The sequence below is a fragment of the Eretmochelys imbricata genome, chromosome 8 (genome assembly GCF_965152235.1).
Source record: "Eretmochelys imbricata isolate rEreImb1 chromosome 8, rEreImb1.hap1, whole genome shotgun sequence".
NCBI lineage: Eukaryota > Metazoa > Chordata > Testudines > Cheloniidae > Eretmochelys > Eretmochelys imbricata.
In genome coordinates, this window is record NC_135579.1 from 77,063,078 (window position 1) to 77,080,966 (window position 17,889).

General features: G+C 45.9%; 1 protein-coding gene across 5 annotated transcripts in view; it reads right to left on the bottom strand.

Moving 5' to 3' along the window:
* PKN2 (protein kinase N2) overlaps positions 1–17,889 on the bottom strand; it is a 139,280-nt gene that overhangs the window by 38,813 nt on the left and 82,578 nt on the right. For all 5 annotated transcript variants that reach the window (XR_013346846.1, XM_077823996.1, XM_077823997.1 and 2 more), the window contains 2 exons: positions 12,486–12,671; positions 11,804–11,913 (listed from right to left, as the gene is read on the bottom strand). Coding sequence is in view for 4 of the 5 variants with exons in the window: in XM_077823996.1 (XP_077680122.1) it covers positions 11,804–11,913; positions 12,486–12,671 (296 nt within the window). In the remaining variant the exon portion in view is untranslated. The remainder of the gene's footprint in view (positions 1–11,803; positions 11,914–12,485; positions 12,672–17,889) is intronic.

The window sequence follows — 17,889 nt, forward strand, 5'->3', positions numbered from 1 at the left end:
CTAACGTTAGGATTTTTTTTAGAAAAAGTCTTGATATATATATACACATAAAACCACAGAGACGCAAGGACAAAATAAAGCTTAATTAGGCCTCAGCAACATTAAATGGACAAAAAGAAAGGGTAAAGAAATGCTAGAGTGCAGTCCTGTTCAATACTTGTTTCCTAAGGATTACATGTAAGAGAAAGTTCTTCTGAAACTTTACAAGTGCTTTCACCAATTTGTGTGAATTCTGACTATATTCATGAAGATATGGAATTACCAACTCTGTCTACTTTTAGACAGAACATGGACAAACATTATGCAAGTTTCCACATCTGAACTGTATTCTAAAACACCTGCTTTACGGTCCAAGACATGTCGAACAAAATTATCAGTCTTGTTCAGTTTTTGCAAATTGTGTAAGATCTAAGCAAGAGAGCCATCACTTTGGGCTAGGATGAGGCTACATTTTTTTTTTTTTTTTTTTTTTTTACACCTGAGACCATACTAGATTTGAGCTAGATCATCAGAGCTGAGATTACTAGAACGTTAACTCTCTGTAAAAAACAGTTACTAGCCTTCTTGTAACTCTTGTTCCTCGAGACGTGTTGCTCATATCTATTCCAATTAGGTGTGTGCGTGCCATGTACACAGTTCACTGGAAGGTTTTTCCTTTAGCAGTACCTGTCAGGTTGCCTCTGGAGCGCCCTGGAGTCGCACCTTCATGGCACCGCATATCGGGCCCTGCCAACCCACCGCCTCTCCAGTTCCTTCTTGCTGGATACTCTGACAGAGGGGAAGGCGGGTGGGTTTGGAATGGATATGAGCAACACATCTCCAAGAACAAGTTATGAGAAGGTGAGTAACTGTTTTTTCTTTGAATGCTTGCTATATTGATTCCAATTAGGTGATTCCCAAGGCTTACCTAGGCGGTGGGGTCGGAGTTTATGGAATTGCTGATTGAAGCACACAGCCACCTGCCGAATGCTGCATCATCCCTGGAGTGCTGGCATAATGTGAAGTGACAGTGTGGACCGAAGACCATGTAGCCGCTCTGCATGTCGCCTGGATTGGTACCTGGGCCAGGAAGGCCACCGAAGACGCCTGAGCTATGGTGGAGTGTGCAGTCAGAGTGGGGGCAGCAACCTTAGTGAGGTTATAACACACCCAGATACGGATGTGATCCACGACAATATCCTTTGCGTGAACACTGGGGGGTCCTTTCATCCTGTCTGCCACAGCAACAAACAGCTGGTTTGATTTATGGAATGGCTTAGTTCATTCAATATAAAAAGCCAGTGCACACCACACATCCAGGGAATGGAGTCTCTGCTCGCAGCTATTGGCATAGGGTTTCAGGAAAAAGACTGGAAAGAATATGTCTTGACTGGCGCGGAAACTCGAGACCACCTTTGGGAAGAACACTGGATGGGGTAGCAGTTGCACCTTATTTTTGTAGAAAATGGTATACGGAGAGTCCGAAGTGAGATCTTTGAGCTCGGACACCCTTCTAACTGATGTTATTGCAACCAAAAAGTCCACCTTGTAGGAAAGACAGAGGAGTGAGCATGTAGCTAGGGGCTCAAATGGGGGCCCCCATCAGCCTCGAGAGTACCAAGTTAAGGTCCTAAGAGGGGGTGGGCTGGAGAAGAAGAAGATACTCATCTTGTGCAGTAACGATGGTTCTTCGAGATGTGTGTCCCTGTGGGTGCTCCACTCTAGGCGTCGGTGCGTCCCTGCACCAGAAATTTCTTGCAGCAGTACTTGGTCGGGGGAAGGGCGCGCACAGGCGTCATCTCGTGCAGCCATTGACACCTCCTGTAGCGTGCGCTCCGCCGACCGTCCCTCCTCTACCACAGAGCTCGGCTGTGTGAACTCCGAAGTAGAGGGGAGGAGGGTGGGTAGTGGAGCATCCACAGCGACACACAGCTCGAAGAACCGTCGTTACTGCACAAGGTGAGTAACAACTTCTTTTTTGAGTGGTGTCCCTGTGGGTGCTCTACTCTAGGTGCTTATAGTACCCCATCAGGGATGGTAGGTGTTTGGAGTAAAATATAAGTTTGTGATGAGAGCACTATAAGGCCAATGATAGAGTCTGAGTCAAGGCCTTGGGTGATAGCGTAATGCTTTGCAAAAGTGTGCTCCAATGACCAGGTTGCAGCTCTACAAATATCTATTAAGGGGACATTGTTCAAGAATGCAATCGATGTTGCCATGGCTCGCGTTGAGTGGGATCTGATGCCCGTGGGGGGTTCTTTGTGATGCAGGTGGTAGCAAGTTTGAATACAGGTAGAGTCTTTGGGTCGATATTGCAGAGCCCTTGGAGCGCTCTGCTGTAGAGACGAATAGTCTTGGTGACTTGTGAATGGTTTAGTTCTGTCCAAGTAGAAGGCTACGGCCCATCTGACATCTAGCATGTGCAATGTTACTTTGAGAGTCATTATGTGGCTTGGGATAGAAGGCAGATAAATGTATGGTTTAGTTAATACGAAAATGTGTAGCCCCTTTGGGCAAGAATTTTGGGTGAGGATGTAACATAATTTTGTCTTTGGTAAATACAGTGTACGGTGGTTCAGCCACCAGTGCTCCTATTTCACTGACACATCTGGCAGACGTGATTGCCACTAGGAATGCGACCTTCATTGACATATGAAGGAGCAAGCAGGTTGCTAGAGGTTCGAAGGGAGGTCTTGTGAGACATTTGAGTACAAGATTGTGATCCCATGGTGATGCAGGTTGGCGTACTTCTGGGTTCATGTTCTGTATACCTGCTAGAAAGTGTGTAACTGGGTGAGCGAATATCAAAGCCCCTTCTATCTGTTCATGGAGGGCCATAACGGCAGCGAGGTGGACTTTAATAGAGCTTTCAGCTAACCCTGTTCCCTTCAGTTCTAGTAGGTAGTCTAGGATCATAGATGGTGTCAGCAAAAACAGCTGGATGCAATCAAGGCGCCCCAAAGGGAGAATCTTTTGGTGATAAGTATTTCCAGTGATGAGGGGACGGCTATTTATTAATACCTGTTTTACTTTCTACGAACAGTTCAATTCCCCATGTTGGAACCAGAGAGGAGCCACGCTTTGAGATGGAATTTCGCTGGGTCTGGATGGAGCGTCAGGCCCTTGTTCTGGAACAGGAGGCCTGTCCAGAAAGGCAGCAGCTGTGGGGCGCAGACTGCTTGACGTGAGAGGTAAGGAAACCAAGTCTGTCTGGGCCATGTGGGGAGAATGAGAATGATGTATGCTCTGTTGAGTCGTATCTTGCGGATGACCTGTGGGATCAGGGGTATCGGCGGAAAGGCGTACGTGAGTGACGCGTTCCACGGGATGAGGAAAGCATCCCCTAACAACCCCGGTGCTAGGCCTGCCCTGAAGCAAAACAGTGGACATTTGTGATTTGTCACTGAGGCAAAACGGTCGATTACTGGGTGACCCCATTTTTGTAATATTGTGTCGAGAACACTGTCGTGGATTTCCCACTCGTGTTCTTGTGAGAAGTGCCTGCTGAGGTTGTTGGCTGTAGTGTTTTAGCACCCTGGTAGGTATGATGCTATGATGTTTATATTGTTGCAAATGCAGAAGTTCCATAAATTCATGGCTTCTATGCATAGCGAGTGAGACCTGGCTCCTCCTTGGCGACTGATGTAAAACATGCATGCCACATTGTCAGTGAGAACAGAGATTGAGTTTTCTCGTATGAGCGGGAGGCATGCATTGTGTACCACGCGGAGTTCCAGGAGATTGATATGTAGTCAGGTTTCTGTCACAGACCACTTGCCTTGTACACTGTGGTGACCCAAGTGGGAGCTCCAACCTACCAGGGAGGCATCTGTTGTAATAGTCACTGATGGGGGTCTTGCTGAAAGGGAATCCCGGAGCATACATTCCCTGGCTGTGTCCACCATTGCAGGGAGAGGATAACCCTTGGTGGTAGTGTCACACTTCTGTTGAGAGAGTGTTTGCTGTGCTCAACCAGTACTGCAGTGCATAGACTGTGCTCAACCAGTGCTGCAGACAGCGCATATGGAGTCTGGCATACTTTACTACGAAAGTCATAGCTGCCATATGTCCCAAAATCTGAAGGCATGTCCTCACTGCAGTTTGTGGGCTGATGGTCACTGTGGAAATAAGACTGGTCAATGTAGTGAATCTGTGGTTTGGCAATATTGCCTTGGCTTGTATGGACTCTAGGTCGGCTCCGATAAACTCCAATTGCTGGGTTGGTTCCAGGGTGGATTTCTTTTCATTTATCTGTAGGCCTCGCTGGTGAAACAGGTCTATTGTTGTCTGCAGCATGCCTGCCGTTTCTTGCCGGTTGGCTCCCTTGAGAAGGCAATCGTCCAAACTGGGGAAGATTATGACTTCTTTGCATCGTAAATGTGCTGCTACTACAGTGAGCGTTTTTGAGACCACGCAGGGAGCAGTGGACAGTCCGAAGGGAAGGACCCTGTATTGGTAGTGGTTGGGTCCTACTGTGAACCTCAGGAACGGTCTGTGGGCAGGATGCATGGTAATATGGAAGTATGCATCTTGGAGGTCAAGGGCTGCAAACCAGTCCCCCCCATCTAGCGCTGGGATTATTGTGGCCAGAGTGACCATTTTGAACCTGTGGTTGCATACAAACGTGTTGAGTTTTCGGAGATCTAAGATTAGTCTCCATCCCCCTCCTTTCTTCTCTGTCAGGAAACATTTGGTATAAAAACCCCTCCCTCGCTATTGATGTGGCACTGGTTCTACAGCACCCAGCAGTGGGAGGTGGTCTACTTCCTGTTGCAGACGGTGCTCGTGAGAGGGGTCCCTGAAGAGGGATGGGGAAGGGGGCAAGCGGCGATAGCTGTAAAAGGTATGGTGTAGCCAGATTATATGATCTCCAAAACCCATTCATCTGTGGTTATCACAGCCCAGGCATGGTAAAATGGGCATAGGTGGTGACCAAAATTGTGAGATGGGGTATCTATTGGCGCTAGAGGTGTGAGGAGGTCATGCATACCCTCGACCAAGACTTCAAAATTGTGGCTCAGATGTAGATGGACGGGTGGACGAGGCTTGGTTCTGTGGAACTCGTTGTCTCTGAGCCCATTATTTGGATCTGTTCTGCGTGAAATATCGTGGTTGTTGATGGTTAAACGAGGTGTCTCGTGACCTCTGGTACTGTGTAAAGGGAGGGCGTTTGTCAGGCGGTGGGTGTATGCCTAGCGTACTCAGCGTCGCTCAGGAGGCCTTCGTGGTAGGGAGGACGTCGTCTGTTTGAGACGAGAATAGTTTATTCCTATCGAAGGGGAGGTCCTCCACTTTTAGCTGTAGTTCTTTTGGACTTCCTGAAGCCTGCAACCATGATGTTCTTCTCATAACCACAGCTGTTGAGATTGTTCAGGCAGCTGTGTCTGCTACATTGAGGCTTGCAGCGCTATGCGGGCTATTAACTGATCCTCGCTGATAATAGCATTGAGGACATTTATGCTCGGGGAGGTCCTCCACAAGCTCTTGTATTTTACTATAGTTAGAGTAGTCGTAGTTTGCTAGTAGAGCAGCATAGTTGGCAACTCTAAGCAGAAGGGTGGCTGACAAATAAACTTTCCGCCCAAAGAGGTCCAGTCTCTTGTGTTCTTTATCTTGCAGTGAGGAGCAGAAATGAGGCTGTTTTACTGCGATGATTAGCAGCCTCTACTACCAGAGAACAGGCTTGAGGGTGTGAAAACAAAAATTCCATACCTTTGGCTGGAACAAAGTATTTTCTGTCAGCCCTTTTGTTGGTGGGTGGTGCCGATGCTGGTGTTTGCCATATTACCTCCGCAGACTCCATTATAGCCTCATCCATGGGGAGGGCTCATCCTTGGTCGATGATGTCGGTTGTAAGATTTTTAAACAACTTATGTTGTTTCTCCTGCACCTCATGTAAGGCAATTTCTTGGCTGCTTGCTACTCTTTCGAAGAGTTCTTGGAACTGTTTCAGGTCATCTGGTGTTGTAGGGGTAGATGGCATCACTGCTTCATCTGGTGCAGAAGATGAGTGCGGGGCAGGTGGTGAATCATCGAGGTCTGCCTCAGATAGTATCCCTTCCTCTTCTATCTCTGTCTCAGGGGGGTCAGAGGTTTCTCTGTGTGGTAATGATAGGTGTACTCTGGAACCTCTTGTTGCTGGGAATGGGGGACCAGAATAGGGGTTCTGGTATGTGGGCCGAGGACCCCATTGTGGCCATTGCATGGGGTAAGGAGGTAATGGGTAAGGCTAGGGCTGTGAATGCTCAGACGGATGAGGCTTAGGCTTCACTGCGTTCCACGTAGGTCTCCTCTGTGATGGGGATGAACATTGAGAGGAGAAGCCATTGTCCTGCACGTCTCCTTCCTCACCACTATGCATGGAGAGTGGTGCAGGAGACGAAGGATGGTACCGTGCTATGTAGCTCGGGCAGTGTTCAGTGCCAAGCAGCAGTGACTGCGGTCCAAAGAGACTGGTATGTCAGCAGGATGCAGGAGTTGCACTGGTCCCGCCTTGGGGTTGCAGTCAACCGTTGGAGCGCGGACCAGTGCTGGATTCGGCTCGTTAGGCAGCAGCAAGTCTTGAGTCAGTGCCGGTGGCAGCAGCATTGATAGCAGTGCCGCTGCCTTTGTCACACTCTGCACTGGGGTACTCGGTGCTGTGAAGGAGACTTGATGTCTCAACTCCGGTGCTGCGCGTTGGGGCTTAGCAGGGGTCCACTGAGGGATGGTGCCGGAGGAGCCTGGTGCCTTGTAAATGTTCGCTCTGAATGAATGGAGCACTGAGGGTGAAGACCTCACTGGAGAAGCTCTCTTTTTGTGAGAAACCCTTGCTGGAGAGGTTGAGGCTCCCTTCCTGACAGTTTTGGAAGTCAGAGCCTTATCAGAGCTCAGGGATCTCCGTTTATGAGACTCCCCAGAGGACATCTCTTGCGGAGGTTGGAGGGATTTCTCCAGCAGAAGCATTTTCAAGCAGAGATCCCCGTCACGTCTTGCCCTTGTTGTTAAGTTGGTGCAATGTATGCATTTCTGGGAGATATGAGTTTCTCCCAGACAGCAAATGCAGGATGTGTGGCCTTCAGAGACTGGCATCAGTTCATGTCAGGAGTCACACTTTTTAAATTCTGTGGAGCCCGGCATGACTGCAGCTAGGCCTCTCCCACCTCTTGAGAGATGAGGGTTAATTGTAATGGTAAACTGTAGAAACTGTTTCCAAACGGGGAGTAAAGGAGAGAAAAAAAGTCATCTTCTTTCTTCTCTCTCTTTTTTTTTTTTTTTGAAGAAAAACCTCTAAGAGAACTAAGGAAACTATGTAACTATGTATACACAAAGAGTAACTAAACAATGTAACTAAATATAGACTAAAAAAGTTCCTATGTAACTTGTAACTTCACCTCCCCCAGAAAGTATCAAAGAGAGCACAGCCGCGGAGCCCCGTCTGCAGCCGAGATTGGTTGAGAAGGAACTGAGGGACGGTCAGGGGAGCGTGCGCTACAGGAAGTGCCAACAGCTGCACGAGACGACTCCTGTGCGCGCCCTTCCCCCGACTGCGTACTGCTGCGAGAAATCTCCTGCGCAGGGACACCTAGAGTGGAGCACCCACAGGGACACCACTCGAAGAAGAATAGAAGGATATAATCTGTCTAATCCCTTGAGGAACTGCCGACCATTTCGTTAGTGAAAATGGTGTGTCCATGCTCTCCAGAGTGAAAAGCTGAGATGGCAGCCAGGTGAATCTTTATCGAGGAGTGAGACAAGCCCTGCTGTTTCAACTTTAGGAGGTAGTCCAAGGTAAAGGGGACCGACGATTGTGTTAGAGGGATACGACTCTGCGAGCACTAAATCACAAATCTCTTCCACTTGGCTAGGTAAGTCGCTCTGGTTGAAGGCTTTCTGCTACCCAGAAGAACCTCCCTAATGGGGTCTCAGCATGTATGCTCTAGCCGGTTCAACCATACAGACTCGAGATTCGGGGTGTGGAAGCCTTCCGTGCTGTTGAGTGATGAGGTCCAGAACTAGTGGTAGAGCAACTGGAGTGTCCACCGATAGCTGCAGTAGCATGGTGTACCAATGCTGATGTGGCCAGACCAGTGCCACCAGGATCACCAAGGATCCATCGCTCCAGATTTTGAGGAGGGCCTTGTGAATCAGTGGTATGGGAGGGAATGCGTAGTCCTTCCATGGAAGGAAAAATGCGTCCGCCAACGAATCCAGGCTGTGGTTTAGGAAGGAGCAGAATTGTAGGCACTTCCTGTTGGCCCTTGTGGCGAACAGATCAATCTGGGGAACTCCCCACCTCTAGAATATATTGTTTACCACATCTGGGCGGATAGACCACTCATGGTTGTGGAAAGACCTGCTGAGGTGGTCTGCTAGTTTGTTCTGCAACCCTAGAAGACAGGACACTTCCAAAAGTATGGAGTGTGCTATGCAGAACTCCCAGAGCTTGAGGGCTTCCTGACACAGGGGTGAGGAGCATGCGCCCCAGTCTGTTGATATAAAACATCACTGTTGAATTGTCTGTCAGGACCGATATGCATTTGCCCTCTAAGAGAGGCCAAAAGGCCTGACATGCCAGCTGGACCACCCTGAGCTACCTTACATTGATGTGAAGCATCAGTTTCTTCTGAGACCAGAGGCCCTGAGTTCTGCGCTTCCCAAGGTGTGCCCTCCACCCCATGGCTGAGGCACCAGTTGTCAGACATAGGGATGGACGGGGTTTGGAAAACACAACCCCTGCGCACACCAAGTGTAGGTCGAGCCACCAGTGAAGAGAACTGAGAACATCTGGTGGAAGGGTAACCACCATGTCTACGCTGTGCCTGCTTGGTCGATACACCAATGCGAGCCAAGCTTGGAGAAGTCTGAGTCTGAGCCTTGCATGTTGCACTACATACATACAAGATGCCATGTGACCCAGGAGTTTTAAGCAACTCTTTACTGTGGTTATAGGGAATTGTTTGAGGTCCTGTATGATGTGAATGACCTGGAAGCGGGATTGGGGCAAGAACACTGCGGCCTGTGCTGAGTCTAGCACTGCCCCTATGAACTCCATTCTCTGAGTAGGGGTGAGCGTTGACTTTTGAGTGTTTAGGAGGCGACCCAATGCATTGAAGGTGGATCTTATGAGGGAAACATGTTGATCCACTTGTGTTCTGGACCGGCCCTTGACTAGCCAGTCATCTAGGTAAGGAAATACCTGAACCTGCCTTTTCCGCAGAAAAGGGGCCATGACTGACATACATTTGGTAAACACTCGAGGTGCTGAAGATAGGCCAAATGTAGCACTGTGAATTAGTAGTGGAAACTCCCGACTGAAAACCTTAAGAAGTGCCCGTTGGGCAGGATTATGGAAATGTGGAAATATGTGTCCTTCAAGTCGAGGGTGGCATAACAATCTCCTGGATCCAGGGACGGGATGATAGTGGCCAAAGAGACCATTTGAAACTTTAGTTTCTTTATGAACCTGTTCAGACTGCGCAGGTCCAAGATGGGCCCGAGATCCCCTTTTACTTTCGGTATTAGGAAATACCTGGAGTAAAACTCCTTTCCCCTGAGCTCCGGTGGAACCTCCTCCACAGCTCCCGCCGATAGGAGGGTTTGTACCTCCTGTATGAGAAGTTGCTCGTGAGAGAGGTCCCTGAAGAGGAACGGGGAAAATGGAAGAGAATATGCCATCTTTATCATGCAGAGGACCCAATCGTCTGAGATTATTTGGGACCACGCTTGGCAGAAATGGGATAGACGTTCCGAAAATGGGAAAGAAGGATCCAGTCGAGAGGTTGGTACAACGCGCTCGGGCACGTCCTCAAAAAGCCTGCCTACGGCCTGGTGGCTGCCTGATGACCCAGACCCCCTGTTATTCGTGGGTTTGGCGACGGCGGTTCTGGTTTCTTGGATGCCGGCGGTTCTGGTCCTGCCTAAACTGCCCCTGGTATGGTTGTGTTGTGGGTTGAAGCCTAAACTATCTATGTTGGATGGCAGAGGTGTGCAGACCCAGCGATCTTAGAGTGTCGTGGGAGTCTTTCAGACTGTGGAGTCTCGAGTCTGTTTTCTCTGAAAATAACGTGGCCCCCTCAAACGGTAGGTCCTGAATTGTCTGTTGAACCTCCCCAGGGAGGCCGGCAGCCATGAGCAATGGCGTACTGTGATGCCCGAAGACATCGTCCATGTTGCAGAGTCCACTGAGCCTAATGCTGCTTGCAGCAATGTCCTGGCAACCAACTTGTCCTCGTCCACAAGAGCAGAGAATTCCAGTTTGTAATCCGGCGGGACAAGGTCTGAGAATTTGGATATTGTGTCCCAAGACTTGAAGTTATATCAGATAAGGATCACCTGCTGGTTTGCAATCCAAAGCAGAAGCCCTCCAGTGGAGTATATCCTCCTCCCGAAGAGGTCCAGCTTCTTTGCGTCCTTAGCTCCAAGGGTAGTTCCTTGATGCCCTTGCCTTTCCCTCACATTAACAGCTGCCACTACCAATAAGTCCAGCGGGAGGTGGGTAAACAAGTATTCATAGTCCTTGGAGGGCACAAAGTACTTTCTCTTGACTCCCTTAGCTGTAGGAGCCAGAGGCGATGGTGTTTGCCACAGGGTTTGTGTGTTCTCCTGAATGGTCTTTACCAGGGGAAGGGCCACCCTGGTGGGTCCTGCCAGGGATAAAATGTCTACTATTGGACCTGACACCTCAGTGACCTCCTCCGTCTGTACATCGAGGTTCTGAGCAACTCGCCTCAGAAGTTCAAGGTGGGCTCTGCTGTCGGGACGGGGGGGACCTCGAGGATGTCTCTGTCACCGCCTTATTTGGAGACAATGATTAGGGGCCCTCCGGCCCATCCAGCTCCTCAAAACGCTGCAGCTCCGGCCCCAAGTCAGAGTCCGCTTCAGTGCCAGTCCCGGTACTGGTCACAGTACCATCTGTGGTACTAAGTCTTCCTAAGTACTAAGTGGTATCAGTCTTCCTGTGTTGCTTCTTTGGGACAGGAGACTGTGAGAGATGCCGAGACTGATCCCGTGCTATGCTCGGCGCAAGGAAATGCCAGTGCCGAGGGTCTCTGCTCCCAGAGTCCTTCTCCGGCATCTCCCAGACCGAAACCAGCATGCTGTGCACCGACACTGAGGAGCCCGGTGCCGCATCCATGGAGCTTGACTCAGACTGAGGGCGGAGAGCTGCTTCCATTAGCAGTAACTTTAGTCTGTGATCTCTCTCCTTCTTTGTGTGGGGGCAAAAGCTTCTACAGATCTTGCACCTGTCTGCTTGATGAGACTCCCCCAAGCACGTTAGACAAGCTGAGTGCAGGTCACCCTTTGGGATAGGCTTCTGGCAAACCTCTTATGGCTTAAATCCCTGGGTCTGAACATGCCCCGGGTCCTGGAAGTGGGGGAGGGAAACACCCACCAGTACCCCAAGTCCAGTGTCTAAGTACAACAATCTTTAACTATTTACAGAAAATATGCTAGAGGATTGCTCGTTGAAGGTGAGAGATGAAACGTTCCTACGACCGCCACTGATGGTAAGATGGAACTGGAGAGGCGGCGGGTCGGCAGGGCCCTATATGCAGCACCATGAAGGCGCGACTCCAGAGCCAACCCAATGGGTACTGCTAGGGGAAAAATCTTCCGACGAACCGTGCACGCGGAGCGCACACAGCTAACTGGAATCGATCTGAGCAAGCACTCAAAGAAGAACAAAACACTTCATGCCATGGAATTGCTTCTATGAAGAACAGGAATACTTAATACATGGAATCTGAATAGGTTCATAACAGTTGAAAAGAACAGACACAGAAAAGCATGAAATTAATCTATGGAACTGAATCTCCATCAATGGAAACAGCAGTGTCTTTACCCTGTCTAGTTCCAGTGTAAACTTCTGATCCCATGACTGATTGGAAATAGGCTTCCAGCTAGTTTGACCAACCACAGTGTTGTCCAGCTTCAATACAGCACAGATTTCATCTGTAAGTAAGTTACACAAACTCAGCTTAAAAGTATAAGAGGATTTTCCACAAAAACAAAAAAACTTCAGTGTTAACGCCTCACTAAAAAAATACCATTATGCCCACATGATCCAATTAAATTTAGGATTAAGAATTTTTGATCCACCAACATATTGATGAAGAGCTAGACCATTTTTAAGTTTGAAATCAATCTCTCAGTTACACAAATCACAAATACAAAAATGCATTCCTCTCAAAAACATGTGTGTATGTGGTTAGTAAATCTGATGAAGTTTTGAATTCTCTTACTCTCTTCTCTTCCCTCATTCGTCCTGTACAGTAGCAACAGCCCCACCAAGAAGCCCTCTTAACTCTTTGGTAAAATTTAAAACAATATCCATTTTTTTTTTTTACTGGCATCTTTCTTCCTGAGCAATATGCATAACAGGACAGGAAGTGATTGCTTGAGATTTAGCTGTAATAAAGATACAGTCACTGAGCAGGTCTTATACTGCAGATTTTTTTTAAACAAAATTAACTTTTTCTGAGCATTTTAATTAGACTGTTTCAAAAATAAAAAGGATACTAAACTGGACAAGTCATCTGTTTTCAAAAGGTTTCGACTACTCCCACTTTTACTTTTGCTTGTTCTGCTCATGAAAGATGATCTGGCTTCACTTGGACTCCAGCCAGGTAGAGTAATTGATGTAGCTTTTGATCGACCAGGGACGTTTTCCAGAATATCTTGGCAACCCATGAGTCTTACTTCTAAAGTACCTGAAACAAGATAAAAACAATTGCTTTTGTCACATACTAAGTTCTTATGTGTACACAGTGCAGTGACTAGTGAATGATTTTGTATTAGAACCTCACATTCTGACCTATACAGAGGTTACTGAGTAATAGAATTCAGATATTTGCTTCAGAGAAGTGATGAGAGACTCAAGTTAGACAGTAGTGTTATTTATTGGAAGGAAATCCACTGAAATTAAAAAATTAAAAACATCAAGATTAAACAAATATGGAATCAAACATCAGCAGGGGTTACAATTCAGTGGTATAGCATAAAGCAATTTTAAAACAATCTATTCTGTTATGCTTATATGTAAAGATCTTAATTCTTAATATTTAAGCAAAAGAAAATGAACAGAACTGATGACTACATCAGTAGGGAAGAAAAATTGTCAACTGAAATTTAAAGAAAAGACAATTTCTCACAAATGACAGCTGTGTTAATATTCAATTTAGGTAACAGATACAATGATGTCTACTGTACACTAGCAGGCATTCTTCAATAAAATGTGATAGGAAGCAACACTAGAAATTAAATAATTTACTTTCTGAATGAGGGCACATGTATCGAAGCATGGCAGGTTTTATTTTTTGTTGAAAAATCCTCCAGGAATTTTTATATATTTATTATGCTGAGTATGAACGTATTAAGTTATGAAAATATTGAAATGCTTACCTATGTACAGCAATTAAAGAGATACGGTCATATCATATTTGACCCAAAATTTAAGTAATTAAAAATAATCTTTTATAAAACCCAACAGCAATGAAAACTTTTCTATGAATGCTTTTAAAATATAAAGCTTTGAACAAGGTTTCTAGATAGCATTATAATGCTATTTTGCAACCCAAACACTGCAACATCATGCTAATGCAAAGATGGAAACGGACTTTAAATAGACTGGCAACTCTATTTTATTTCCCAAGTTGTTAAAAATATAAGTAAGTAAGCAGATCAACACTGAAAGCTAAATTAGATTTTTTGAGTTTTCAATTTAATAATAAAATTTAAAATTAAGACTCTCTGTTGAAGGGACAATCTCAGCTTACTAAACATCATATAACTAAAACAAAGTTAAGGAAAACACCAGCATGCTTTTTGTTTTTTTTTTAAAATTACAGTGACTAGTGATACTACTAGTTTGTTGAAAAAACATTAAGAAATCTAATTTTGTTCCTGCACACTGAACTCAGGAGTTAAATATATGCATAATTTAAAATCTCAATCTTTTGTAATTTAAACATATCTGGATTTGCTGAAGAAGATGGTCTTTTACACAAGTGGGTATGAGGCCTTCAGGCTGCTTCCCAATCCCTACCCTCTCTGCAGCAACACAATAATGTCTGAATCAACAGTACATGGAAATCCAAGAAGACACCCTCCCCCTTCTGGAGTTAGAATTTTCATATTCATGCAATCAAATTCATTGAAAACTTGTAGACTCTCAGACTTTTGCCAGAAGGACCATCTGGATTATTTAGTCTGACCTCTTGCACATTGCAGACCACAGAACCTCATCCACCCACTCTTGTATCTACTACCCAAGATCCATAAACCTGGAAATCCTGGGCGCCCCATCATCTCAGGCATTGGCACCCTGACAGCAGGATTGTCTGGCTATGTAGACTCCCTCCTCAGGCCCTACGCTACCAGCACTCCCAGCTACCTTCGAGACACCACTGACTTCCTGAGGAAACTACAATCCATCGGTGATCTTCCTGATAACACCATCCTGGCCACTATGTATGTGGAAGCTCTCTACATCAACATTCCACACAAAGATGGACTACAAGCCGTCAAGAACACTATCCCCGATAATGTCACGGCTAACCTGATGGCTGAACTTTGTGACTTTGTCCTTACCCATAACTATTTTACATTTGGGGACAATGTATACCTTCAGATCAGCGGCACTCCTATGGGTACCCGCATGGCCCCACAGTATGCCAACATTTTTATGGCTGATTTAGAACAACGCTTCCTCAGCTCTCGTCCCCTAACGCCCCTACTCTACTTACGCTATATTGATGACATCTTCATCATCTGGACCCATGGAAAAGAAGCCCTTGAGGAATTCCACCATGATTTCAACAATTTCCATCCCACCATCAACCTCAGCCTGGTCCAGTCCACACAAGAGATCCACTTCCTGGACACTACAGTGCTAATAAATGATGGTTACATAAACACCACCCTATACCGGAAACCTACAGACTGCTATTCCTACCTACATGCCTCCAGCTTTCACCCTGAACACACCATACGATCCATCGTCTACAGCCAAGCTCTGCGATACAACCGCATTTGCTCCAACCACTCAGACAGAGACAAACACCTACAAGATCTCTATCAAGCATTCTTACAACTACAATACCCACCTGTGGAAGTGAAGAAACAGACCGATAGAGCCAGAAGAGTTCCCAGAAGTCACCTACTACAGGACAGGCCTAACAAAGAAAATAACAGAACGCCACTAGCCGTCACCTTCAGCCCTCAACTAAAACCCCTCCAATGCATTATTAAGGATCTACAACCTATCCTGAAGGATGACCCAACACTCTCACAAATCTTGGGAGACAGGCCAGTCCTTGCCTACAGACAGCCCCCAACCTGAAGCAAATACTCACCAACAACCACATACCACACAACAGAACCACTAACCCAGGAACCTATCCTTGCAACAAAGCCCGTTGCCAACTGTGCCCTCATATCTATTCAGGGGACACCATCACAGGGCCTAATAACATCAGCTACACTATCAGAGGCTCGTTCACCTGCACATCCACCAATGTGATATGTGCCAGCAATGCCCCTCTGCCATGTACATTGGTCAAACTGGACAGTCTCTACGTAAAAGAGTAAATGGACACAAATCAGATGTCAAGAACTATAACATTCATAAACCAGTCGGAGAACACTTCAATCTCCCTGGTCACGCGATTACAGACATGAAAGTCGCTATTTTACAACAAAAAAACTTCAAATCCAGACTCCAGCGAGAAACTGCTGAATTGGAATTCATTTGCAAATTGGATACAATTAACTTAGGCTTGAATTAAAGACTGGGAGTGGCTTAGTCATTATGCAAGGTAGCCTATTTCCCCTTGTTTTTTCCTAACCCCCCCAGACGTTCTTGTTAAACCCTGGATTTGTGCTGGAAATGGCCCACCTTGTTTATCATACACAATGTAAGGAGAGTGGTCACTTTGGATAAGCTATTACCAGCAGGAGAGTGAGTTTGTGTGTGGGGGGGGGGGGGGTGAGAAAACCTGGATTTGTGTTGGAAATGGCCCACCTTGATTGTCATACACATTGTAAGGAAGTGGTCACTTTAGATAAGCTATTACCAGCAGGAGAGTGGGGTGGGAGGAGGTATTTTTTCATGCTTTGTGTGTATATAATAAGATCTTCTAAACTTTCCACAGTATGCATCCGATGAAGTGAGCTGTAGCTCACGAAAGCTTATGCTCAAATAAATTGGTTAGTCTCTAAGGTCCCACAAGTACTCCTTTTCTTTTTGCGAATACAGACTAACACGGCTGTTACTCTGAAACGACTCTTGCAATAGTTACTGAAGTCCTCAAATCATGATTTAAAGACTTCAAGTTAAAAGAGAATCCATCATTTACTCTAGTTTAAACCTGCAAGTGACCCATGCCCCCTGCTGCAGAGGAAGGCAAAAACCTCCCAGGATCTCGGGATATCTGACCCTGGTGAAATTCCTTCCCAACCTGAAATATGGCAGTCAGTTAGACCCTGTGCATTTTGGGAAGACCCAAACAGCCAGACATCTGAGAAATAATTCTCTGTAGTAACTCAGAGCCCTCCCCATCTAGAGTCTCATCACTAGCCTTTGGGGATATTTGCTACTAGCACTCCCAGATCGGCTATGTGCCATTGTAGGCAGTCCCATACCCTCCATACTCCAAACTCAGTCTTGAAGCCAGTTAGGTTTTTTGCCCCACACTGCTCCACTTTAAAGACAACCCTAGGTGCTCAGGATATTTCTTCAGAGGCCAAAAATGTGGACAGATTTTAAAGTGTCTGATGACATGAAAATCTTTAGCATTTAACACATTTCATGTATGTCATAAAAGCATTTTTCCTTTAAATGAAGATTTAGATTCTTTTCTTGCAGTGTATCAAGGGATGTCACCAACTAATAAGTATATTAGCCTGAAAAGCCATTAACTATATTTGAATTCTACTAGTCTTCATAGGTGCTGGAACTAGGACTGCTGGAGCACCCCCTGGCTTGAAGTAGTTTCCATTATATACAGGGCTTATAGTTTGGGTTCAACAGCTCTCAGCACCCCCACTATACAAATTGTTCCAGCACTCCTGCTAGTCTGCAGTCCTCCACCTGCAGCTGCCATGTAATGAGGGCAGTGTGGTATGTGGTGAGCATCCGTGCTTAAGGACCCTGCTTTATTCTGCGATGTTCCAAATGGCTGTGCATAATAAGATCTTCACAGCACCCTGCCCAGACTCTTTCTGAGAAGCTCAGCCCTTAAAGGCACAGTCCCCGATACCACAGGCAGCTAGTGGTACTTGCTTCATCCTCAACCAGATGATAGCAACAAGCCAGCGATGTCAAATCTTCTCTGAGGCTGACACACCACCCTCTGGGAGCAATAAACCCCAATTAACCAAGCCATGTTGTTTGGAATCATTTTTGATTATTCAGGGAATTAATATATACCCTACTCATGAGTCTGTTCCTGTTGAGGGCAAAATATACACACGGTTATTCACAGCACTAATGCGATAGTTCAGTTTTAAAAAAAAACAAAAAAAGTAACCAATGTCCTTTGCTGCACTTCAGTGTGTCTTCCATTTTTTTTTTTAATTCACTTTGTCAAGATTGCAAGATAATTAATGAAACTATCAGTAAAAAATATTTAAAAGATTAACTATTTTGCCACCTGTCTTGATATAAGATTACAATTTAAGAGAAAGGTAAAATGGTTTTAAAATCAAAGGTCAGGACATTAATTATACCCAGGGACACTGAAATCCTCAGTGCTCCAGTAAAAATTCCTAGTAAAATCACATTGATTTGGAGAAAGACTGTGCTGAATCTGTAAAAACGCCACACAGATAACCAGAGGGATTTGCAGAACTTTGTATCTCCACTTTTTGTCCAGTTGTTACATTTCTTATTTGATATAAATGTAAGACAAGAAGAATCATTCCAAGTTA